Source organism: Morone saxatilis, unplaced genomic scaffold (genome assembly GCF_004916995.1).
Source record: "Morone saxatilis isolate NCDOM2014 unplaced genomic scaffold, NCSU_SB_2.0 Contig14, whole genome shotgun sequence".
NCBI classification, from domain to species: domain Eukaryota; kingdom Metazoa; phylum Chordata; class Actinopteri; family Moronidae; genus Morone; species Morone saxatilis.
In genome coordinates, this window is record NW_023339696.1 from 17998155 (window position 1) to 18022743 (window position 24589).

General features: G+C 41.5%; 3 protein-coding genes across 3 annotated transcripts; 1 reads left to right on the top strand and 2 right to left on the bottom strand.

Moving 5' to 3' along the window:
- Positions 1-178: 178 nt before the first annotated feature.
- On the bottom strand, positions 179-7807 carry ppp1caa (protein phosphatase 1, catalytic subunit, alpha isozyme a). Its single transcript, XM_035655133.1, has 8 exons — positions 7614-7807; positions 7298-7405; positions 2479-2610; positions 2004-2234; positions 1813-1917; positions 1495-1718; positions 955-1089; positions 179-499 (listed from the first exon to the last, which is right to left on the bottom strand). The coding sequence occupies exons 2-8, from the start codon at positions 7350-7352 to the stop codon at positions 383-385; spliced, it is 999 nt and encodes a 332-aa protein (XP_035511026.1). The 5' UTR covers positions 7353-7405; positions 7614-7807; the 3' UTR covers positions 179-382.
- A 1713-nt stretch (positions 7808-9520) lies between these two features.
- cldni (claudin i) lies at positions 9521-13256 on the top strand. Its single transcript, XM_035655103.1, has 3 exons — positions 9521-9648; positions 11204-11336; positions 11968-13256. Exons 2-3 carry the CDS (start codon positions 11205-11207, stop codon positions 12469-12471), a joined length of 636 nt encoding a protein of 211 aa, XP_035510996.1. The 5' UTR covers positions 9521-9648; position 11204; the 3' UTR covers positions 12472-13256.
- Positions 13257-13334: 78 nt separating this feature from the next.
- On the bottom strand, positions 13335-20278 carry coro1a (coronin, actin binding protein, 1A). Its single transcript, XM_035655102.1, has 11 exons — positions 20179-20278; positions 18749-18952; positions 17411-17533; positions 17190-17319; positions 16355-16536; positions 15609-15728; positions 14722-14826; positions 14494-14639; positions 14119-14176; positions 13811-14026; positions 13335-13675 (listed from the first exon to the last, which is right to left on the bottom strand). Exons 2-11 carry the CDS (start codon positions 18944-18946, stop codon positions 13583-13585), a joined length of 1371 nt encoding a protein of 456 aa, XP_035510995.1. The 5' UTR covers positions 18947-18952; positions 20179-20278; the 3' UTR covers positions 13335-13582.
- Positions 20279-24589: the final 4311 nt, after the last annotated feature.

Here is a 24589-nt window from a genome sequence, read left to right on the forward strand (position 1 = left end):
TTCTCACTCTCCCCCTTCCCCTCCTCCCCTGCACCCAGGTTTGAAGTGACATTACGGATGGGCAAGAACCCATCTCTACAAAATGACAGGAAAACAGAACACAGGGTACAGGAGGAAGAAAAAAAAAAAAAAAAAACATACATACAGAATACAGCAATTCCCTCTCTACCATTCTCACTTTTTTTTTTCCAGACACACAAAAAATTGCAAACAAACAGTTAAAAATAATTTTAGAGAGAAAAGACATGATTGAACCCTGGACACTTGTCTGCTTTGTTGCCATTTGGTGACGAGGGAGAAACAAGTTTGGGAGGTAGAGGAAAAGAGAGCGTTGGGCCGACAGGGGGGTGTGGCAGGTTGTGGGAGGGGGGCCCAGCGGGTGTTATTTCTTGGCCTTGGCAGCCTTGGCTGAATTTCGCGGCGGGGTGACCGGCCTTCCAGATCCCATTCCTCCCCCTCCACCGTAAGGATACAATTTCTTATCTGCTGGCTTCAGAATCTGTGAGAGACAAAGACATTCTCATTTAGTTTGACATACACACTAACACTTGTGATGACAGTAGAAATTCATCTAATTTGTACTTAAATGGTGTCCTGTGGAGTTTTTGCGTTGATAAACAAGTTCTGCTTGCCTTGAGTTTTTCCTCACCAAAAAGCACAGTGGCCTGAATGTATTGCCTTCCTCATAAGACATTTGCAAAGCCAGTATTTTAAATCCTGTATTGATTACATCTGGGTTGACAGGCTTGTAGTTTTCTTCTTCTTTGCCCTTCTTGCAATATTGCTACATTTCTTTGCACCGTCCGACCGCCAATTGTCTATCAGTGGTTGCACGCACATACGAAGCACAGATTCATTTCTCCACAGTGTTACCTGTGGTCAAAACCTCCACAGGGTTCACATTAGTTCTGTTACAAGATGAAAAAGTACAGACAAAGCCTTGGTTTTACACACCTGGAAGGAGCACATGAGTGTTTCATCCACACTCATCATGGCACCGGCGTTGTCAAACTCTCCACAGTAGTTGGGAGCCGAGAATAGGGTGACGAGTTGCCTCTTCGCGAAAAACTCATAACCATCTTCTACCACCTGCGGACAGAATTAAGGTAATGTCAATACCACGCACAAAAAAACAGAAACAAGGTCAGTCGGTGACTCGCTTGTTGGTACCGTTTTAGTGCAGCTGGTTGAGCCCTGGATCTTCAGTACCACTAAATGTCACTTACTCCTTATGGACATAAACCGATCAGCTGCACAACATTATGACCAAGAGGCTGGTCATAATGTTATGCAGCTGATATTACATATTAGTATATTTGAAGTAACCACCTGTCTTTCTTGTTATTTATAGTGAAATTAATCTAAAATGTACTTTTTGGTAAAAGAGCTGAAATAAAATCCTGGTACACTATTACTCCTTTAATAAAACGAGGACAAATGCACGTCCCACTGTTTCAGTTAGCAAGGGCACGAGGCCTCCTGGCTTAACATTACCTGGTGCGCCCTGCATATTAGGTCCATGTCGTGTTTGTGCAAAAATTTGGCCACCACATCTGCCCCGAATGTGAAGGAGACACCACGGTCGTTTTCACCCCAGCCCAGCACGTCTTTGTCTGGATCAGCCCACAGCAGGTCACACAACAAACCCTGGTCAGGCACGTCTGTGGGTCGCATTACTCTGCGGATCTGCTCCATAGACTGAAGATCAGGAGAGAGGCCTGGAGAGAGATCATACACCCAATCTCAGTCTGCTTTTCATCTTCTAATGTGTATACTCTAATCCTCGTGACGTCTTACATTAACAAGGCCTACCTCCGTGACAGCAGAAGATTTTCTCATCTACAATGGCAGCCACAGGTAAACAGTTGAAGCAGTCTGTGAAGGTCTTCCACAGCTTAATGTTATACCGTCGCTTACCTACCAACGAAAGAGATGTTAATTAAACAGTCAAGAGAACAGATTCAACATTCTTTCCGTTTAAAAAAAAAAGACTCTGCACTTACACTCGTCATAAAAGCCGTAGATTCGATTAATAGAGGCGCATTCATGGTTTCCACGCAGGAGGAAAAAGTTCTCTGGATATTTGATCTTGTAGGCTAGAAGCAGGCAGATAGTCTCCAGTGACTGCTTCCCTCTGTCTACATAGTCACCCAGGAACAGGTAGTTGCTTTCTGGGGGGAAGCCTCCATATTCAAACAGCCGGAGCAGATCATAGTACTGACCATGGACATCACCTGCAGAGGGCAGCAGAGGAACGCAATTTAAATGACAATACTGGGTGTAGCTGCTAGTGCATGCAGAGTCCACATTTAACAACTGGCAATTACAGATGAGCAACCGGTCTAGTAAATCATCAACATAACCTTATGTAATGATCATCTTCTCTTGCATGTCAGTCTACAGTGTAATATCTTAATGATGTCTCAAACTCTTGTCTCGATACATTTGTCACTCAGTTACCACTACATCAAAACATACCGCAGATTTTGAGGGGAGCTTCGAGCTCGAGCAGGATAGGCTGGCTCAGGAAGATTTCACGGGACTTTAGGCAAAGGCCTCGGATCTCCCCCTCTGTCAGCTGGACATTCTTCCCCGGTCGAGAGCCCTTGACTGAAAAAAAAAGGGAGATAAAAGGGACAGATGTTTCATAGGCAACACAAAGACACACCTGTGCTAAGAGTTCGAAGAAAGACCGAATGAAGAAGGACATAAGGCACAGCAATGAAACGTGATGCTTGGGTGATATTTACACCTCCCACCACACAAATGCTGGCAACTTCTGTTAGCAGTCCAGTCTAACGAGCACTTCAGCAGGTAATCACTGAAACATTAGATTACACTCTCAATTTTGGAAACCACAAGTTCCTAACACAAGATAGACTTTTTAACGTTTATGAAACCACAACATAACAACATGAGCCTGTGTACTATGCACAGACATGCAGCAGCTGAGAAAACGTGATCAATGGAAAGTAACCTGATGTTGTCAGCCTCAACAGTCTGCTTAGGTGGCAGTACAAACCCATGCTAGGAGAAAGATGTCAAACCCACTTCCCCTTCTAGCTGATAAAGCTGCAGCAAAGACACTGCAACTCTGTTAGTATGCACTGTTAAGAAAGAACAGCATGTTACGAGCTGGAACAGTTTCAAGTCACAGCTAAGGCCAAGAAACAACATGAAATCAAATATAAAGTGTTTAGCATGTAATAATTAAGGCAACATCTTGATACTTTCACTGATGCCATCTGAAGGATTCAGCAGGTTTGTCAGGTCTCTCCTGCTTTTTCACACTTATCACACACACACTGAACGAAGCCAAACACAAGTCATGATAAAGACTTGAAAAAAGGAACCCAATTCATTTTCCTGACAGATTATTTGCCTTAAAATGACACCTTGCTGTAATACACGCTGTCATGGCTCAGATGCTAGAAAAGGTAGGAGTGCAGTGAAATACCCCTGGAAACAAACACAAAGGAGTCTCTCAGGCATTCTCAAATGATTTATATCAAAGTAACCACTGTTCATAGTTCAGAGCAAAATATTTGCACATTGACATGCCAACCGTAGGGTGTGGACGTGCTGCCATGTGACTTTACCTCAGCACTGGTGTGTGTGTCTGTGTTGTCTGTTGTGTCTGTGTCTGTGTGTGGTGTTCTGGTCTGTGTCTGTGTCTGTGTGTGTGTCTCTGCTCTGTCTGTGTGTGTGTGTGTGTGTGTGTGTGTGTCTCTTCTGTTCTGTGTGGTTGTGTGTGTGAGTGTTGTGTGTGTTGTGTGTGGTGTGTCTCTGCTGTGTGTCTGTCGTGTCTGTGTGTGTGTGTATCACTGACAGAATCAATCACACCGCCATTCCTACATGTGCGGCTCGATGCCGAAGAGCAGATCCCGACACAAACTGTACAAAGACTACTGATGAGCTTATTCTACCACAGCCTGCTGACCGGGGAACGCACCTACAGAAGAGACACAGCCGCCTCCAAACGCCTCAGAGATAATAATTGTCGAGCTGGGTGTGAATGGAGTTCGCTCTAATGTGTTTATGGGATTGATTAAAGAGTTGTCAGGTGTTAGCAGACAAACAGCCAAACAATCAAAGTGACGCAGATCAGGGATGAGTAATTACAGCGGGAATAAAGCTCTGTTCAAACTACACTTGTTTGATAGCCGTCTGTAATTGTACTTCCTACTACTAGCAAAGTTACACACTCGTATGTAAATGATAGTTGTTTGGTCAATACTCAGATCGTATTACTCATTAACCATCCAATAAACAAGATATTCCAGATCAACACTGACAGAAAACTGCCTCCAATTTCGCACTGCCATTACTTAAAACCTGTTTCCAATGTACTCTACCTCCTTCACAACAAACATGCCTTCATAAGCAAACGCTGACATAAAATGACTGTTTTAATGCCACCAGAGCAGAACTCAAACAAGGTTTCAATCTCTATGTGCAAATGCAGTTTCATTGCACTTGTTGGTTGCCTTTTTGGTGTAAATGCTTTAGACTGTGATGACCATCGACCACAGCACGCATGAAAGAAACATTTGTGACTGATGTGACAGTTTTCCAGTGACTGGTAAAGCAGAACAGAGCTCTTGATTTAATGTACCACAGAAGGCATTTAAAAAAAAAAAAACACATCAATTTCACAAGTGATCACATTAACGTGTGGTATCTAAAAATCAGGATTTAATTATATTTCAACAATTTGGGGAATCGGGAAAAGGGCGACTCTGACACTTTTGATAAACCAACAGGTTGGATCACCGTGTGAGGTGAGGTGAGGTTTTTGTGAAAGCTATAAACCATAACAAGAAGATCACAGATATTCTTTACCATTCAACAGCTGTTGTTTCACACTGACACTTAACTGAAGACCATCTCTCAGTATAACAAACCCAGTTTTTATAGCGCTTACAAAAGAGGGCGGGTGAGAGTAGAAATCAACAAATGGATGTAGAATAATGGCTCTATCCTGAAGCGGCGACTAAAAGCAAAGTGATAAACAGTGAAAAGTAGGTATAAATACTGCAGTGCTGCTTGTCACTTTAAACCTGGATTACAGAGGCTAAGCCCTGACAGAGCTTACTCCAAAGTTAGCCACATAGCCAGTGTGTACGGACAAAAGGCTTTCCACCACACTGATCAGGGGGCAGAAAACAAAGAGCCGGAGCAGCACAACAGCGCTGGGATCAACAGTTGGTTTGGTCCGGCGCTCCTGACTCAGTGCTGCGTGTTCGGGCTGAGCTTATGTGATGTCACGCTCTCCAGACGTGCTATTAGTGACACATACTCTCAGAGTTCACTTAGCTCTAGATCGACGACAGTAATCCAATTGAAAGCGCTCATTATCCAAACACATTTAATTGGTTTGGTCTTGAAACACAGTCGGCAACCGAGGGGGTAACCTTGTTGTCCACGTAGGAGACTGAGCTGGTAATTTATCAATCTTTTGACTCTGGAGTCTACTTTAGTCTTGGAATAAAAGCAGATCAACGTAATAGTTATATTACCAGGCCAGTGGTTACTCTCAGCAATAAAAACCACAAACGGGCAAAAAAAAAAGGTCAAGTGAGTTACATAAGAGGATATAAATACTGCCACTGTCAGGCTTGTTTGTCAGACAACGTTATCGCGGCCCAAGTATAACAATCCATGTACAAAACACTGCCGCAGTCAAAGTCAAACTCCTGGGAGGCATTATGACTGCACATGCATATTTGTGAATAATCCCAATCACCTTCAGCAGCTCAGTCCGTGCAGATCGTGCAGGGTCTATATTTAAAAAAGGCAAACAAACAGGGCTATTTATTAACAGGGTCAGGCCTGGGAAAACTTTCTTTGTACACAATATTCTGTTTACTGGCCGAAACAGCTCCTAATACTGCGACTTAAGGCACAATTCTTTATGAATCACAACCACACGACCTGTAACCGGCACACGTGATGTTGCTCCTGTGAAACATACAAAGCACAAGTGTGTGTGTGTGTGTGTGTGTAGTGTGCATTAATGTGCGCCTCACAAGGACAACTACAGAGGTCACCGCGTTATTTATCTTCTCTTCAGATGAACTGTATGGTTTGGTGTAAAGAGATGTACACTTCTGCTGGATGTCCTCAGGACTCCTGTTACACAATCAGCCTGTGGATATGAAGATAAACAGTCCTGTTTTTCCTCTCTCACACACACACACACACACACACACCTAAAACCATAACAAGTATGTCTCCACACACTGTACACAGCGGGGATTCAGACGTGTAAAACCTGCTACTTACGACTAGTTTGTGTTGGATCTGTAGAGCTGTAACAGATTACCGATCACTCCATATCTGCTCTCGCCTCGTGTCTCAAGTTTCTTTTTCGCAAAAAAAAAAAAACCACTCGAGTTGCAAGACTTGAATCATTTAAACGCCAGACGTTTACAACATAAAAAAAACAACTCAGAATTATTCTAATATATCCACTTAGGGACATTTTGTTTTTCACAGGGAGAACATAACATAACATACAACACTGCTTTGTAGGAAAACGATGTAATTAGATCATATCGGGCTTTAAAAAAAAAAAGGGGTTAAGTGGAGGAGCAGAAATGGCCAAGCAGCAGTTTCACACAGTATTTTAAGTGAGCTTGTGCCAATGAAAACACCTCATCAACAAGTCACTCTGGGGAAGGTTGTGGCAGCAAACTGTAATCAGATCGCCAACAGCTAAACAGTAAGCACAACACAGGACAGTCCGCCCATGTTACTGAGGAGCTCTGCTGGGAAAAGGGCACAAAAACAAACTATTACTGCAAGACTTGAGTGTCAATGAGGGTAAACACGTTGCAAGATAGCTCCTAGCAAATTCTCCAGCTGATAACAGTTATTATTCAGACATACACGAGTAAGAAATCTCAGCTCAGCATCACATATTAGGCAAAAAAAAAAAACACATAAATGTAAGAAAAGATGCGTAAAATGTATGTGTGATGTTTCTTTCCTTTACATGCACCAATTTCTTGATTTGCATCTCTGAATAAAACGGAAATCGATGCCTATGATTAACACACACATATATATTTCCAATTAAACGAGGTTTTGACCAACAATCTGCACACAGCAGGGTTGATCTGGCTACAAGCTTTCGCCCAAACCCAAAAACCCAACCATCGAGTCTGAAGCTACAACAGAGCTCGACTACCTTTAACTTCACCCGACGCAGCTGCAATATAAAAACACCACATTTTCACGTTTTCTGAACACAGCACACGGCCACACAGCGGGGGGGTTTTCAGGGGGCACTCACCTTCCAAGAGACGCTGAATTATAGAGTCGATGTTTAATTTGTCTGGCTCCGCCATTTTCTTTATTTTCTGACGTTCAGTCGAGACCTTGATGTGTTTCCGTGTTGCACCTTCAGCAGCACACAGGAGGGGGAAAAGGACACGGACAACAGTTAGATACTCGCAAAACACATTTTTTAGCATCCACTAGTTAACTAACGATGCCTGGCGTCGGCGCGTCGAGCAACATTAGCGGACTGAGTCGATGAATGAAGCTTATGCGAGCTAACGAGGCTAGCTGACGTTAGCTGCGTGACAAAAACACGTAAAACCGCGAACCTTGTGTTCAGTTTCGTCGACAGTCGTCCTAGGATGAAATGCGGTGTGGATGTGTATCCTCCGAGCTCAAGCGTGGCCCCTTTTTTCCTTAAGGTTTTCGTCCGGGTCCCCTTTCACTCTTTTTCCCCCTAGGAACTTTAAAAGAGGGCCGTTTTCCACCGAAGCGTCTACGGTAACGTAGCAGGGCTGAATCAAACCGGGGTCTTCACGCGTTTCTCAGAAGGTGATTGGTCCGTCCGGGAATTCAGAACCCGAATCGGCGCGTTTGATTGGTCGCACGCCGGGTCAGTCACTTAAGCCCCTCCCCCTTTCAGTCGTTTACGATGGCATCAAGGGGAAAGGGCGACGCCCAGTGTTTACAATTGTAAATGCAGCACATAGATAGATAGATAGATAGATGATAGATAGATAGATTAATAGATAGATAGATTATCATACGGATAGATAGATAGAATAAGATAGACTAGATAGATATAGATAATAGCATAATAGAAGGGGAAATTCAAAGCACCCAGTAGCATACAAACATACATTAACATACATTAAACTAAATTAAAAACCCTGACCTTAAGAACAGAATCTAAAATAAGACAAAAGTTAAGATATAATGCATTATGTATGTATATAATATATAAAATTAACAGTTGCTACAGTAAACAGTGCAAATGGAAGTAAAAAAGCTCTACAATAAACATCATTAGGGAGGATTGTGGTCTTTCTTAAAATCTATAATCATCTTTGGGGCCGATTATTTTAAATTATAATAAAAACAGTAAATTTGATTCTTTCTGGTCATGTTACTATATCTGCTGTCAATGAAAGAAATATTGCTAAAAAAAACAGAGTAATGAGAAATATTAGATTTGTTTTAATAGCATTTAAGTTTCCTGATTATCCAGCTTTTTTGACATGTAGATCAGAAAAACTCACACTGAGTGCTACTGCTGATATAATGTACCTAGGTGCATTTATTCATTATATAATATATATATGAGGTATAACTGGTAATGGGTTGCTTTGGATTCCACTGCATTTATCTGCTACTTTTACAGTTTAAGATTTTACATACAAAACATGATGATGATCTAATAAAACAGTATATGAAATTGTTAAAATTATTCCCACCCCAACCAACTATAGCAGCAAAATACACTCATGTATGAATATAATAAGAATCCAATCATGTAATATATGATAGTATAATACTCAGAGGGGATATATTTCTGAAATTGTAGGTTTTTTAATACTTTCATTTTATTTTGCTGCAGGATCTTTTTTTATTGTTACTTTTACTCAAGCAAAACAAATTCAAAACACTTAATTTGGTAAAAAACTATCTGTATAGGCCTAATTGGTCTTACAACATTCCTTTTGGATTTCCTCATTTTCTTTCCATCCCCTCATCAATCCTCTCTCATAGTCTTACGCAAAATCCCAAACCTACTCAGTCTTGGTTTCCTAAATCAGTCTCCTTACATTCGTCATCACAGTTTCGACAGAGGTAGGTGGAGGGAGGGGGGTAATGTGCAGGTAAGGAAACCCCGGTAGTATTTGTTTTGGTGCGTAGAGATGAAAATCAGCAGATGACTCAATTTTCTTTTTTTATGGCGAATAAAATGATTCACTCAGCATCATCACTGCAATTACAACAACCCTGTATGTGTGTGTGTGTGTGTTTTTTACTATTTTTGTCAAGGATTACTGATGCCAAGGTTTATCCCCAGAGGTGTGTTAAGTAAGAACTCCTCTAAGATCTATAGCAAGGCTAAGGGTGCAAAAGAGAGGGAAACATACATACAGGACAAGTCCAGTCTTGAGGGTCCTTAAGGTGTACCTCCCAGTTTAAGCCCGGCCCACCCTACACCTCACATTCCTCTACAAATACACCATCTTATCACACAGTCTCTGCATAATTGTACATCAGAAAACAGCATCTTCAAAACAACATACAGGCAAGAAGAAAGGAAGAAATCTCAAGAAACACCTCACCTAATTTTTGAATTTTTCAGAAGTTCAGAGGACACAAAATAAAAAGGTAGGCATAATTTTTTTAATCCACTTTTTATGCAGATGGACAGCCTGCACTTTGAAAGGAGATATGATTCTCCAAAAGCTTGAAATAACAGAGGATGAAAGGATTGGTGGAGGATTAGTTGAATACCTTTTTATGGGCACCAGTAAAAATCATGAAAAGTGCAAATAAACAGCTGTGAGAGAGGAAAGGGGGAAAAAAAAGGTATGAAAGGCAGCATGTTTTTGATATGTTTTTCCAATACTTTTTGTCTGTGATCCCTTTGTCTGTGTTTTAAGTTTGATAAGACTTCACACTTAGCATGAAGTGTATGTTTATCCTGTAATTTGAGGGAAAATGACTGCATTTTCAGTAATAGGAGGAGAAAACATCTGATTTTAAATCCAGTGACCCACATCAGATTAGTGTTCAATCTGCTCTGAAAGTTTGTGATCTGGGGCGGGTCACATATGCTTAAAATAAGATATTTTTGTCCTGGTCTAAATCCAGCCCAAGTTACCCTGTCCAACCCTGGCTGGGTTATTGGCTCTCCTTTGTTATTTCACCAGATTTATGGCGTAGGAAATTAGGTTTAATAATCCTCTGTGAGTGTAACATGAGACATTTACAGAAAGATGCAACAAAATGTGCTCTTTTGGGTGTTTTTAGCTGGTAAAGGTTTGTGTGAATAGTCTGTGTGGATGAGGGCCTCCTTTTCATAAAACAGATTATTCACACGCACTGAATAATAAAGAGAGTTAGAAATTTTATTGAGTGCTTTTTTTCCCCCAGCACCTACATTTATGTTAATTGTGTGTGTTTTTCATATTTTCAATATCAAAAGATTCCATATATTAGAATAAAACAATAGCAAATTAACTATTAAAACACAGTACTTCTTTAAACTGCAGCACTTTTCATGCTTCCACCTTTTTTACTCAAACTTTAACTCTCATCTGAAGTTAAAGTTTGAGTACAAGTAAGTACGGCAGATTTTCCAAGAAAGAAGGTGCGAGGGAGTGGTTCAGCCAGTGGGTGGAGATCCAGGAGGCCCGGGCCCGTCAGGACATGAATTTGTTTTAAAATGTAGCCATAAGCCACATAATCCTGTGAAGGCCTGTCAGGGGGAACGGGTGTTTGTCTGTTCAGCTATGCAATAAAAAAAACCCCACAGATCAACAGTAACACCAGAGTAACAACAGATAAAAGGATCTTACAATCTTGGAACAGTGGAAGAGATTCAACAACTCCTCCTCCCTAACCAAAGGAGAGAAACAGGAAGAGTTTTTTTTTTACTTAAACAGCACTGAAGTAGCAGTACAAGGAATTAAAAGTAGAATTTGATATAAGTGAGCAACTCAAATAAAAAATTAAAAAATAAATAAATTCTTAGCCGAAGTTGAAAAAGAGGATAAATCTTAGATCTTGGGAAAGCCATTCACAACAGGCACTCACACGTACAAAACAACAGTAACACTGTGCTGAAGGAGGAAATGTTAAGTACTACATTTGCTGCGTTAACAGCTGTAATTATCATCTTCGTGCCTCTGACTTTCCTCTCCGTCTTGTCCTTTTACAGAATGGGATCTGTTGGAGTTCAGATTGTATGTGTGGCCCTTGGGGTCTTCGGCCTGATCGGGGTGATCATATGTTGCGCTATCCCGCTCTGGAGGGTTTCCTCCTTCACAGGTTCCAACATTGTGACTGCACAGGTAATGAAAAACTTCACTACACCATAATGATGACTGTTACTACACAGCAGTAAAACTGTTTATCAGTTTGCCTCAGTTAACCGGCAAACAAAATATTTATTTTTAATCTTTATTGTGCAAAAATGCCTTTAGGTCATTTGGTCATAAAATTACAGACCTGTCCTTTAATTGTTTAAAATGGGCATTCATTTTAGTGTGTACAGTTTTTTTTCTTTTTACCACAATCCACTACGATATGGTAAAATTATTTTTAAGTTTCCAGTCATATGTGACTAGCTACACTCCATTTATTAGGATTTATATATATAAACACAACAAAACAAGATTATATTGATGTTTTCAGGACCTCTACTTAATTAAAAGTAGCAGGATTGTATATTTAAGTTGACATTAAGTTGAACTTTGTATGTAAAACCTATTTACTGAACTGAAGCTGTGAAATAAATGTAGTGGAGCAAAAACTAAAATTTTTCCCATTGGACTGTAGTGGAGTAGATGTGTGTAAAGTAGCATAGAATAGAAACACTCAAGTAAAGTAAGTTTAGTAAATGTACTGAGTTACTTTCCACCCCTGGATATGACTGATGTTTGAAATGACTGAACCTTTCTTTCTCTCCGTGTGTGTGAGTAGAGCAATCAGGAAGGCCTGTGGACGACCTGTGTGGTGCAGAGTACCGGCCAGCAGCAGTGCAAGAACTACGACTCCCTGCTGGTGTTGCCCTCTGACCTGCAGGCCGCCCGCGCCATGACCATCATCAGCTGCATGTTCGCCTGCCTCAGCCTCCTCATCCTGTTCTGCGGCGCCGACTTCACCACCTGTGTGCAGAACGAAGAGGTCAAGCCCAAGATCAGCCTGGTGGCCGGGATAGGCCTGCTGCTGGCTGGCCTGTTGGTCATCATCCCGGTCAGCTGGTCCGCCCACATTGTTGTGCGAAACTTCAACGACCCCCTGATGGGCGCTGCTCAGAAGCAGGAGCTGGGAGCCTGTATCTTTGTGGGTTGGGGGGCCGGCGTGCTGCTCCTTCTGGCTGGAGGTCTGCTGTGCTGCTTCAGCAGGCCCAACTCTGGCAGCTCTGGTGGAACCGCCAAGTACTACAGCAACAATGCCTCCGCCCCCAGTAAAAACTACGTGTAGTGGCTTTACGAAGGGGACTGGTGTTTTGATAGAAGGGAGGGGAGGGTGATTTAGTTGGTAAAATACTGGGGAGTGATGAAGGAGATGACACCGGGGGTTGTTTAGAAAAAAACAGAAAAGGTCTCTGTAAATACTGAATGCTCATAGTAACTGTCACAATTTCTTTCTTTCATATTCATAGTTATTCTGGTGATATTTTACACTTTAAAGCTGTTTTACTATTAGGTGCAGGGTTATTCATAAGCTATTTGAAAGTAGGTGGAAATAAAGGGTAAAGAGGCTGTAAATGTATAGATAAAACAGGTTTTATACCAGCTGCAAAACTGTTGCATTCTCCATATTTTTCTTGAAATACTGCATCTTTAAAATATCCAGACAAGTGTACAAGTAACATTCAAGATTCTGAAACTCTGGAAAGTGTATTTGTGAGAAGAAAACTGATAATCCAAGTTCAATATTTCAGCGTAAAAGAGCTGCACGGCCTTTTTTAGATGCAGTAGTGCCTCATGTTTTAGATATTGTTCGAATCAACCATTGTTTTATCACTTTGTCACTTGTTTCTCTCCAATCTTTTACTGTTTCTATCATCCAGAGTCAGAAAAGGCTGCTCAAAATAGTTTAGTTTAACCAAAGGCACCTCAGTGGGCCTCAGGGAGCATCTGAGTGCACTTGTTTCTCTGATGATACATTGGTCCACATGACATTTCAAACATTTTATATATGACGTCTGTTATTGCTCATGTTTTATTTCTCATTTCGCACAACAATGAGTATAAATGATTAAAATTTGGTGTAATTCAAATGTGTGTTTCATGTGTACTTCCTGTTCTTCCTTGTTTGAAAAAGAAAAAGTCAAAACAGTATTTTGAAAATACACAAGATTTTATTTCAAACTAAAAGCATATATTAAAATAGGAATTTCCCAAATTGATCAGACAAACCAAATAAACAAATTCAAGCTTCAAGACAAAGAACTATAATGTTCCATTTTTGTCAACCGTTGTGTTAAATCTCTCCCTTTGTCTCACTACAATCAAAAATCACAACAGTATTTCCTTGCCCCATTGTTTCTCTTTTGATTTATTTTTCTTGTATACCAAACTTCTTTAGTTTAATTCTTGCTCTCCAGCTCACTCACACGCTTGGTCAGCTCCTCTACCGCTGCTTTGAGGTCTTTCACCTCCTTTCTCAAGGACTGGACCTCCTGAGAGACAGACAGACAGACAAAGGAAAGAGTATGTTTGATTACACACAATAAAAATGAAATACTCAAGTAAAGTACAGGTGAAACAGTTTGAATGTAACATGATATTTATCTTTAAATGTTTAAATGTCTCACCCCGCTGTTATCCTGTTGACTGCCAGCAGAAGCAGTCGTGGTCTTCAGGAGAGTCTTGTGAACTTTGAACTCCTTGGCTTTGGTGGTCGCTGCAAACCCGTCCTTTAGAGAGATCAGAATGGGCGGGGCATCTTTTCCTTGAAACCATTCATCAGCTTCGGCTGAAGGCTCAGGACCGACGGTGTCTGGGTACAGATCCTCCTGGAACAGATCAGACTGCGCACACAGAGAGGGGAAGAGTTAAAGACAGAAATGCACAAATGAACCCACAAACTGTCTGATACAAGTATATAAAGTGAATGTTGTACCTTACGTGGCACCGTCATCACTATGGGCTCACATTTCCTCTCATGGAGTTTGTAGAATCTGAAAGTAGAAAGATTTGTTTGTATTTTAAATTGTTCAGTCTAGCTTGAGACTTTGAAGGAAAGAGGCAAGTTTGCCCTCCAAATAAAACACTATAAACAAGTCTACAGCTGCTCTGTGAGGCTGTACATGAGGTCAGGTTCAAGGGAACATGAATGTTTGTACAACATTTCATGTCAATTCATCTTATAGTTGTTTAGTTATTTCAGTTTGGAGCAGTGGTGGACCAACTGCATTGCCATCCATAGAGCCACACTGCTAGCATAGCTAAAACAACTGAGCTGCTTATTGTTTTATGAAGACATAAATGTCACTACCTGGCGATTTCACATTTGTTGACCTCCAGGCCCCTCTTGGGCATGTATCCCATCCCCTTCTGGCTCTCCTTGCTGCTGTACATGGACAGATAGTGGACGTAAGGAGCTTCATCTGTCACCTCAAAGTAACGGATGCTGCTGTCCCCCTGTGAAGGAGATGTGAACGTCAGTTGTCCGTGTGGGTGAGGCAGACACCGAACCAGAGTTATTTCAACATCTAAATCTAACCTTGCCACAGAGGTAGACGACTCCAGTGTCTGGGTCATAAAATGGAAGAAGGACGCCACTACTGGTGTCCAGTTCCTGCAGGGTCAGCGGCTCTTTAAAGTTGCTCTGTTAAAAGAGATTAAGATACACAGAGTTATACATTTGATTATATCTAATATGATATTCTGTATTAAAAAAGGCTGCTAGAGCAGACTGCAGGTAAGCCACAGATTCATTCAATTAGATTTGATGTGGGATAGTGCAGAGCAACAACGCCCTTATAGTGCTGTAAGATAGGCAGTTGTGAAACAGCAGTGTTGTAAATACAGTAAATAATTCCCTAGTAACAAATTATTAACACTTATTACAAAGGGTCAAACTTTCAAGATTTTCACGTAAGTCCCCCTTCATTCTATAAATGAATTTTTGCTTATTGTTATGTCATTTGGATTTTTGAGCTTTACTAAATGGTGTGTGGGCAGAGTTTGACCCAGAAGGCTGTTTTTTACATTCACCTTAAAATTTCAGTTTAAAATATATACTGCATGTACAAGCAGGATTTTGTAGTAGATGTCATTTTACAAATTCTTGCTCTTGTTTGAACTGGTTTAAAGCGGGCAGGATTGTTGTTCATGTTGTCAGGCCACTGTTGACCCCACCCACACAGTTCTGCTGAAGCAGATTAAATAAGTTTGTGAGCGCTAAACTTGTAATATATTATACCTATAAATGTTTTTTTATTTTTTTATTGGCCGGGTGAACAGTTAGTAATTCATATTTATTGCTGAGAAATACAAAAGATTGGAAAACACTTTTTTAGGGGGATAGAAATAAGGATCATGAATCTTGGTTAAGTGGAAAAAGAGATAAAAGTCCTAAAGCTGAACCCGCAGGTTGTTGACACTCACAGGGTCCCACAGCGCCACCTGTCTCTCACTCATGCGACTGAAGCCAGTACTGAGGATCTTCCCGTCGGCCACAAACACCGCCCTAATGGGCCTGGAGCCCTCATGAGGCTTCTCCTTCTCCTGTAGGCGAAGCAGAGCGGGTGTTAAGACAGAGCTACAGACATTATCATGTGCATGAATAAACAAAAAGAGATTAATTATCAATTCGATAATGCTGCTGATTAAAAATGTTAAATGTCAGACTCCCTGTTATACTTACTTAATAAAACAGCTAAATCTCACTCACAAATTATAGAAACTGTCATCATTAGAGATGAAACGATTTGAAAATGAATCCATTAGTCGACTGACAGAAAATTAATCTGCAATTATTTTAATGATCAATTGTTTATCATTTGTCAAGCAAAGATGCCAAACATTTGCTCGAGCCGCTGTTGCCTTTCTTGTCTTACATCTTATTAAACTGCATATCTTTGGATGTCAGTGAAGTAAAAATAAAAGCTATTTGAAGATGTCATCTTGCACTCTGGGAAAAGTTGAGTATTTTTCATTATTTTATTACCTTTTATGACCCAAATTATTCATTTATCAATCAAAAAAATGTATCCATAATGAAAATAATCCTCAATTACAGCCCTAATCATTGTGAGTTAAATGTCACAAATGTTTGCAGACAAATATAATTTAAGACAGGTAAAGATGCAGTGGTGTTACAAAGTAGGGACGGTAAAGAGGAGGAAACCTACAATGAGGACGGTGCCCTTGCGTGGGTCCAGCACCCTCATAGTCTTGTCCTTGCAGGAGGTGAGAATCCTGGAGCCATCCCTGTTCCAGCAGGCACTGTAGATCATGTCAGTGTGCACACTGTCAATCCTCAACACTTCCTCCCCACGAGCCACATTCCACAGGATCACCACGTTATCACAGCCTGTGTAGTGAAGTGAGGTGTGGTGAATCAAAAGAGGGCTTCACTGTGAGCCATTTTAAGAGTAATTGTACACATGAACAGAGGTAGACATTGGAGCGTGGATACAGACTGTGGAGCATGGATTAAACAGTGATAGCTGCCATGACTACGCAGAAAAGAAAAGAAACATATTCACTGAACCTATTTTAAATAAAGAAATCCAATGAAAAAGTCTTTGCAGAACTAGACACACAAAGTGATCTCTGCAACCTTACCTACTGTAGGAATGTACCAGATAATATAGTAGCAGCTGTTTGAGCTGGGCGATAATTCAATTATTGTTTATCCACCTTATCTACTACTGACATCCTGATATTATCAGTTTCAATCATATAGCCCTGTCCTTTCAGCTGTTGGTCGTATTATTTAGCTCAGTTTACTGTCTAACACTCACAGATTGAGTGGTTTAAGGAGTCCTGTGAAATGTGTTAACAAGAGCGCTGATCACTGTTCAGAGTGAAGAAAAGTGGGTGTAGGCTGTGAGAACTTCCTGTTAGGCAAAGGTGTGAGTCTCATTCAACAATACATCTGTGACATTCATACCACCCTGGTTGTGAACAGGAACAGACTACCTCCCTCTGTCTGAGCATGTAAATGCCTTGATGGTGTAATACCTGCACTCATCAGCACATTGTGGGCGGTGGGGTGCCAGCTCAAGATGCCAACACGTTTAGAGTGGCCGTCCAGCTTGACAACAGGTTCTGTGAGTGACGTGGTCAGCCCGCTGTCCGGGATCTCCCAAATCTATTCAAACATTACAGATTAACACTACAGTCAATGCTCGAAAGATCAGACTGAAACTTCATGCTTGCTGTTACAATACAGTAATGCCTACCATAACACTGCAGTCCTCAGAGCCACTGGCAATGATGTTGTCATTATGGGGACAAAACTCGATGTCCAGGACCGGCCCAGTGTGGCCACACACAGTGGGGTAGGACATGTCGATACGTCCTGTCTGCAGAGAGAAAAACATCGGGAAGGGTGGTGAATACAGCTCTCAAAGACCAAAGAGTCATCTGTAGTGTTAAAAAGAAACATGGCAGCTACAAAAGGTGATGATAGCAGGTTTAATAAAGCAAAGGGACTGAAAGGTTACACACAACTATAATGGTATAAAAAAAAACAGATCATTTAGTCTAGGTGTAAAGAGGAAGTTAATAGTCAGCTGATACAAATTCCACAGCTATGCCTTCAATTACTCCTTAATGTCTAGTAACTGTGTTAGAGAGGAGATCAGGGCCATGGAGATGAAATCCCATAGTTCCTCTGGTTCTCCTTCCATGTCCCAATCTTGGCTGCCATCATGATGATTAATTTTATGTTTTATCTGTTATTCTGAACCAAAGTTATTGGTCCTTAGAGCAAGATGAGACAAGCATGATAGCACTAATATTTATCTAAATGAGTATTTCAATGTCTCCACATAATTTTTTACACCCACGGTCTCTCGATTACTTTCCCCTTGAGAATTATATACTACATTAGAGACTTATTTGAGACTTTTTTAATCATACCTTTAGTTAATGGATATATAATGTCTTTTGCTATCCTGCAATCACATACAAAAATATTTTAGAGATAAGATTACTGTAACATTTTTTCAAGCTTCTTCAATGCTTTTTAAGACTTTCCAAGGCCTACAGATAACCTATGTATTTTAAATTCATAAGCTTCATCATTTAGGTGATCCTAAGAGAAGCTTTACTGAGTTCAGATACTTTGAAAAATTCAAATGTTAAGATGACTATAAAAAGGCCACATGGTCTTTTTCTGAAACACAAAATGCAATAAAGAGGTTTCAAGCCACCTAACATACTCAAAAACTGGCTGCAGAATAACTGTGTTGAGGCCACATCCTGCCCTGGCTGAGCTGACAACGAACTCCTAATATGGTGAAAACTTCTGAACAGCAGCGCGAGTGACGTGTAGAGAGACTCAAAGTCGGCATCAAACTTCCTTATTCAGCTGAATGTGTGATGGTGACTGGCAGTATTCAAATTTTAAAACTCTAACATGGTGTCAAAAAAAAAAAAACATTGCACCAACTTGCATCTAAAATGATATGCATATCCAAAAATGGTATTATGAGACGCATAAGGACAGTGAGCTAATCAGCATATATGTTTTTCTCCTTTGTGCCAAGACAACCAGGGTGTTTCCTGTGACCCACCTTGCTCAAGGGCAACACCATGAACGCTCCTCCACCACTGGCGTCCACAATCATGGCCACAAATTTGGGGTTAACAGAGCAGAAGTTGCTGTCCCATGTCATCTGGGAGATTCGGATGTCATCGTAGCATTGGTCAGCTTTCAAAGCCTGACCAAAGACGTGACGGAACTTACTGGTCCTCACAACCTTCCTGGACATGGTGAACTGGAAAGAAAGCAGGGGTTAATATGAGGACAGGCAGACTTGTACATGTGCCTGTAGTAAAACCTGAAATAGTCTATGATAGTGGAAACAGATCTGTAAATTCAAAATATCATAATTTGAAGGCATATGAGACTAATCATGTCAAAAAAGAGTTATCTGCAGCAATTCCCTTTATGTTTATGCTTTTTAGATTTAATGTGGAAATAAACTGACAGACACAAAGCTGACGACACAGCTGAAAGACACGACAGAGGAAAGCAAAAAAAAAAAAGGAAGCAAAGGCTTTCACAACTGCTTCCTGTAGTCTGTGTTTGACTGCTACTCTGCACCTTCTCTTTCTTTAATTTGGGATTCTGTGTGTTGCTTAAATAATTGTGCATGCTGAAGAGAACTGTACAAGACAACAGCATGAAGATGACACGTAAAAAACAATGCGATGTATTATCAGTTAGGCTGCACATGTTGTTTGCCTAAAAAGGTAAACGAAGCAGCAGTTACACCACATCCTTCGGAGTGAGCAACACAACCACTAACCCCTCTCTCGCCAAATTTGTCTCCCGGGCTCTTACTGATTTTCCCACAGGTACACACACTGGCAAATGTATATTTAAGTTGTGAGTTAAAACACGTACAATATATGCTCCCTTTATTAACGCAGAAATCAGAACTGAACAAGTAATGAAATTTGTGTGACGCCTCGAATCCTGCAGAATATAGAATACCAGCTGCAAAATAAAGAAACCTAGCACTACTCAGCAACAGTACCATCAATCAAAAACACTGAATATGTTTTGCTTTACCTCCATTTGTAGATTTTACTTCCTGAAATCTGCAGCCGCGCCTAAGCTCAGGCTCCCAAGCATACAATAGTTTTGCTGCATGTGCATCACAAGACCTCTCTGGCTGCTCTGCACCTAATTTAATAATCCTTTACAGAGTGAGCTGTAATTTTATCAGGAGCCTAAATGCATGTCAATAATCTCTCTCTACCGCTGTCTCTCTCTGTTGTAATGGAAAACACTGATACAAAGTAGGAAACAATTCACTAACTTGAAACAAGAGAAACTCAAACCATGGGGATCGTAAGGATCAAAGATGCTAAACTCAAATCAATGTTGTTTTATTATCTTTACCTACATATTATTTCATAAATATACCTATTATAGATCAAATGATATCTTCAGAGATGTTTTGTAGGTGAACTGGATGAAAGATGTTAGGCCTACCTGGGAGTCGTGTGGGGGCGATTCAGCTCAAGGAGTTCTGGCGCTGCACAAAAACACCCTGCCACCAGAATGAGGACTTAGAGCAGACGGTAGGTTAAAGTACATCACAAAAACTGCATGGAGGAAGTGACAGTTTCAAATGCTGGTGGAAGTGGGAGGTGACTCTCTGTGAAAAACTGCAGAAGACAACACAAAAGAGAAGATGGTGAACGTTTTATGAGATCTTTTGTAAGATTATATTAAGATAACCCTCATTGCTCAGGTGTCACTTTATAATCTGAATCACTGCATTTCCTAAAAGTGCATTGATCATTAAACGAGTTAAAAGGCCTCACTAGTGTTGATGCAGCTACGATTGTTAAGCAGCCTTCACTGCAACGTGGTCAGACAGCTGGAAAACTGTCAGCAGCAAAATGCTTAATTATTAGTTATTCTTGACAATTACATATTGACAAAACCGTCATTGACACAGGCGGAGAGGAAATCTCGCCGTTGGCCAACCAGCCCATCCAGAGCCTTGGAAGGCAGTACACTGTAGAGCTCTCTGACAAGCAGAGGGGGAAAGAAGCACTGAAACAGCTCTCAGATGGCCTGGCCAAAGCCAGCTCCCTGGAAGGCACAGAGTGCTGTGCTACAAGTTCACTCTGTACCGAAGGGTGTTGTGGCCACTGAAGATGTGCAAAAATCTCTCATCTGCTGCCAGTAGGATCGACAAAACCACCAACACCAGAAATGGCTAGGGCTACCTCAATGCCTCTCAGACATTGGCCTTTTTTTGGAGGAATGCTCTACAGCTGCTGCTACAGTCCATCAGCCTGGGTTACAAACAGAAAAAAAGGTCCTGGAGCTGAGGGAGTCTGCCGACCCACTGTTTAGATGTGCAAATGCCTCCATCCAAACAGAACAGAAATGGACAGTGTAAGGAGAAGTCAACCAGGCGATCAGCAGGCTGCAACAAGAGTACAAGAGGCCAGACTGTACATGCAGGAAGTAGAGGAAACCAATGGTGGTAGCTGAGGTGAGAAGGGCAGAGCATGATTGTTTTAAGATCAAGGCCATGTCACAGGGTCACTGGGGAGTCCGGACAAAATGGGAGGGCATCGTTGACAGGTCAATCGGTTTGGCCGATCTTTGGAAAATACCACAGTCCAGGCTCAGTTTTCTCATCTGTGAAACATACGTCACCCTGCCCTGCCCACCAAACCTCCACCAGTGGTTCGGCAACAAGGAGAGCTGCTTCCTCTACAGTACCATCAATGCAAGCCTCCAACATTTTTAGTCAGACTGCACTCAGGGGTGCAACAGATCATGCCACATTTAGTTCCTGAGGAAGCCAGCCAAAACACTCGAAATCTGCAGGCAGGAGACAAACACTATACACAGTGTTCTGCAGGAAACAGCTCGTCCACTTCATCAGGCTTGGAGTGGGCTACGAAAACACCTGCCTAAGGGCTCCATCAAGACTTGTCTCCCTCGGCAAGGAGTGGATCATAAGAGTCAACCTTGGTACACTGCAGTTCCCCAGGGAAATAACAACCACATCTCTGTCTGCCAAGTCTGTCATCGTCATTGAGCTCACAGTTCCAGAGGGAGAAGGGAGCTGAGGCTGCCCATGAGCAGAAGAGAATGAAGTATGCTCAGAAGCAGAGAAGGGCGGCTTTTGGCTGTGGCCGAGGAAGGAGTTGGGGTACCGGCTAACCCAAAGGCCAGTTGCAGGGAGTGGAAGACCCTTCCACTGCTGCGCCACCAGGAGATGTACCGGGTTAAAGGAGCAAAACGTTGATGATCAGTGGTCCTCTGGCTGATGATCCTGCAGCTGACCCAAGGGCACCGTTGGAGGTGCAGCAGGCGTAACAGGTAGCAACACCCACTTGTGCTTCCAGTGAAGGTCTACTAAGGGAAAATAAGATAACATACATGACCCTCCCTGATCTCTCTTATTTTTTATATCCATTCAATTAATTACCTAAACCCTAATCTATTTATTTCGATGTTCACCTTTTCTAAGACTAAACCCAAACTTAACTTAAAGACGCACTCTCTTTTTACAGATGAAGATCAGTTTACTCGTCATCATTAGTCCCACTCAGCCAATAAAACAGTTGTAAAGTGTGAGAAAGACTTTGAGACTCACACTTGGAGTCATTTCAGCTTGAACTTGGAGACTACAAATTACCCTGCTTTGCAAACTGGGAACATCAAGTTTTAAAGACGTGAGATGCCAGTCAGGGGAGTTCTAATGAAAGCTTTAAATAACCGCTGCAATTACATTAGTTCTAATCTACTCTTTGAAAATGTGAGGTCAAGTAATTTCTCTTCTGATTGTAAGGTCATTCAAGCCTTATTATACACACGCGCACATACTTCTATAGTTGTGAGGACCCTCATTTGACATAATGAATTCTCTGAACCATCAACACTACATGACTCCACTCCGTTTTTTGGATGGTTACCAGTTCTGAAATTAAACCCAATTTATAAACTTTAACCTCCAACCCTAAACTCTAAGCTTAACCATAACTTTTCTTTTCTAACAAACTTTATCACTGATTTACTTCTTGAAGAGCTGAGGTAGTGTCCTCATCTTAGAGGATTTTCCTTCTATCAGTATAGACATTCAGTCCTACCCTTGTGAGTACCCTCACTGACATTTCCCTAACTCAGGGAACTCATATTTGACGGACCACAATTAGCCCAATCAAAGCCTCAAACCCACCTGACACAAAAGTAGGTATTACGTTATATGAACAGATGTAAGCTATGATAAACTGACATAATAATAATTTGAACTGGGAAAAATGTTTTAGTGTAGTTGTAATAAACGTTTATGTCATCTGGCCCTGTCAATCTTAACGATAGCTTGTTAATTTCTAACAGGAATAACCGATTTGTCAGAAAATAGTCAAACTTTTTGGTGGGAAAAGTGGTACCTAAATGATCACAGCCTCATCAAAAGCATTTATATGCATGCAATCAGACAAAAAGCTGCTCAATTGGGCAGAAAACCACCCAGTCTGGATACACTGCCCTAGCTGTTAGTCGTTTTCTTAACTTTAACCATCACAACTACATGTTTTATACCTCATCCTTTACGTCATCTTTAACCTGATTTTAGCTTTAACCTGATGCTTCCTCTTCAAACAGCCGAAGAGGCGAGGATTAGCCAAAATGTCACCATTTCCCTGTCCTAAAGCTCAAATTGTTCCTCACAAACATAGCAGTGCTTAAGCACACACACACACACACACACACATCTACACACACCTACACACACACACACGGCCTCCTGGGAGAAGTTAGCATGGTGGCTAAACTGCAGCTGTCAAAGAGGAAATAAAATACGGGGGGAGAGAAAGAGGTGGAGGGCGGAAAGGGGGACAAGGGGGAAAGGAGAGTGAGTGATGGGACATCAGGAGAAGAGTTGAGAATGGAGGGATATTAGGAAAGATAATGTGATGGAGAAACAACCAGAGAGGTCAGAAAGGAGGAGAATAAAAGGGAGGATGCTGAAGGTGGTTGGAGGGATGGAAAGATGTGTGAAGGGAAAATAAGATGGTAGTAAGAAAAGGAAAACTAGATATTTAAGGACAAAAGGAATATGAAAGGCAAGAAAGCAAATGATGGAGGGATGATAGAGGGTGGGAAAGAGAGGAAGGAGGGATGTTAACACCGACATTTAAAACAAGCTTTGTGGCTGAATAATCGGTGTTGACTGAGATCAAATGACTGACTTTTATTGGAAAAAGGAGGAAGTCAAAAGACTAAAGCTGATGGGAGAGAGGGATGCTGTGAAAGAGAAAAGAGAGGGAAATAGGGGGAAACAAAGCGAGATAAAGGTGAAGATTAAGAAATGCTTATTAAGATAAGAAAAGGTTAGAGGGAAAGAAAGAGACAAGAAAAAAAACACCTGAGGAGAAAAAGAACTGCTGGCACTCCTTTCTTTGTAGAGACGGAAGCAGGAAACAGGAGGAGGAGAGAGGAAGTTGAGGGAAGGAGGAAGAAGAGGAGAAAGAATTGCTTCTCTTTTTAAAGTCCTGCTTGAAGCCAAAGAAAAAGGGGAAAAAAAATCTGTTTAATCATCCAGCCTAAAGGCGGAAGGAATCCTTTTGGCTCTCTCTCACCGAGGAAGGGTGGCGGGGTCACAAACACTGCACAACCAAACAGCCAACTTTATTACTTTTATTCCCTTCCTCCCTCCGTCCCTAGGCTTCACTGGAAAGGTTACAGTGGAAGTTTGGTGTCGGAGGAAGATTAAAGTTTCGCTAAAACTTCTAAGTGTGAGCTGGCGAATGCGGAAAAGCTGCGTAGGTACAGTCGGCCCTCAGGGACGGAAGAGCAAGCAAGGCGAGAAGGGGTGGGTTGAAAACTGAGCGGGGGGGTGGGCTTAGAAAGCTGACCTGACAGCACAATT

Coding starts and splice junctions, on each gene's coding strand:
- ppp1caa (XM_035655133.1), bottom strand. CDS start 7,352: ATGGCGGAGCCAGACAAATTAAACATCGACTCTATAATTCAGCGTCTC. Junction 1,918..2,003: donor CTACGGCTTTTATGACGAGT/GTAAGTGCAGAG, acceptor TTTCGTTGGTAG/GTAAGCGACGGTATAACATT. Junction 1,090..1,494: donor TAATATGCAGGGCGCACCAG/GTAATGTTAAGC, acceptor TTCTGTCCGCAG/GTGGTAGAAGATGGTTATGA.
- cldni (XM_035655103.1), top strand. CDS start 11,205: ATGGGATCTGTTGGAGTTCAGATTGTATGTGTGGCCCTTGGGGTCTTC. Junction 11,337..11,967: donor CCAACATTGTGACTGCACAG/GTAATGAAAAAC, acceptor GTGTGTGAGTAG/AGCAATCAGGAAGGCCTGTG.
- coro1a (XM_035655102.1), bottom strand. CDS start 18,946: ATGTCCAGGAAGGTTGTGAGGACCAGTAAGTTCCGTCACGTCTTTGGT. Junction 17,534..18,748: donor TGGTGTTGCCCTTGAGCAAG/GTGGGTCACAGG, acceptor TTCTCTCTGCAG/ACAGGACGTATCGACATGTC. Junction 14,177..14,493: donor AACAAATGTGAAATCGCCAG/GTAGTGACATTT, acceptor TTCTACTTTCAG/ATTCTACAAACTCCATGAGA.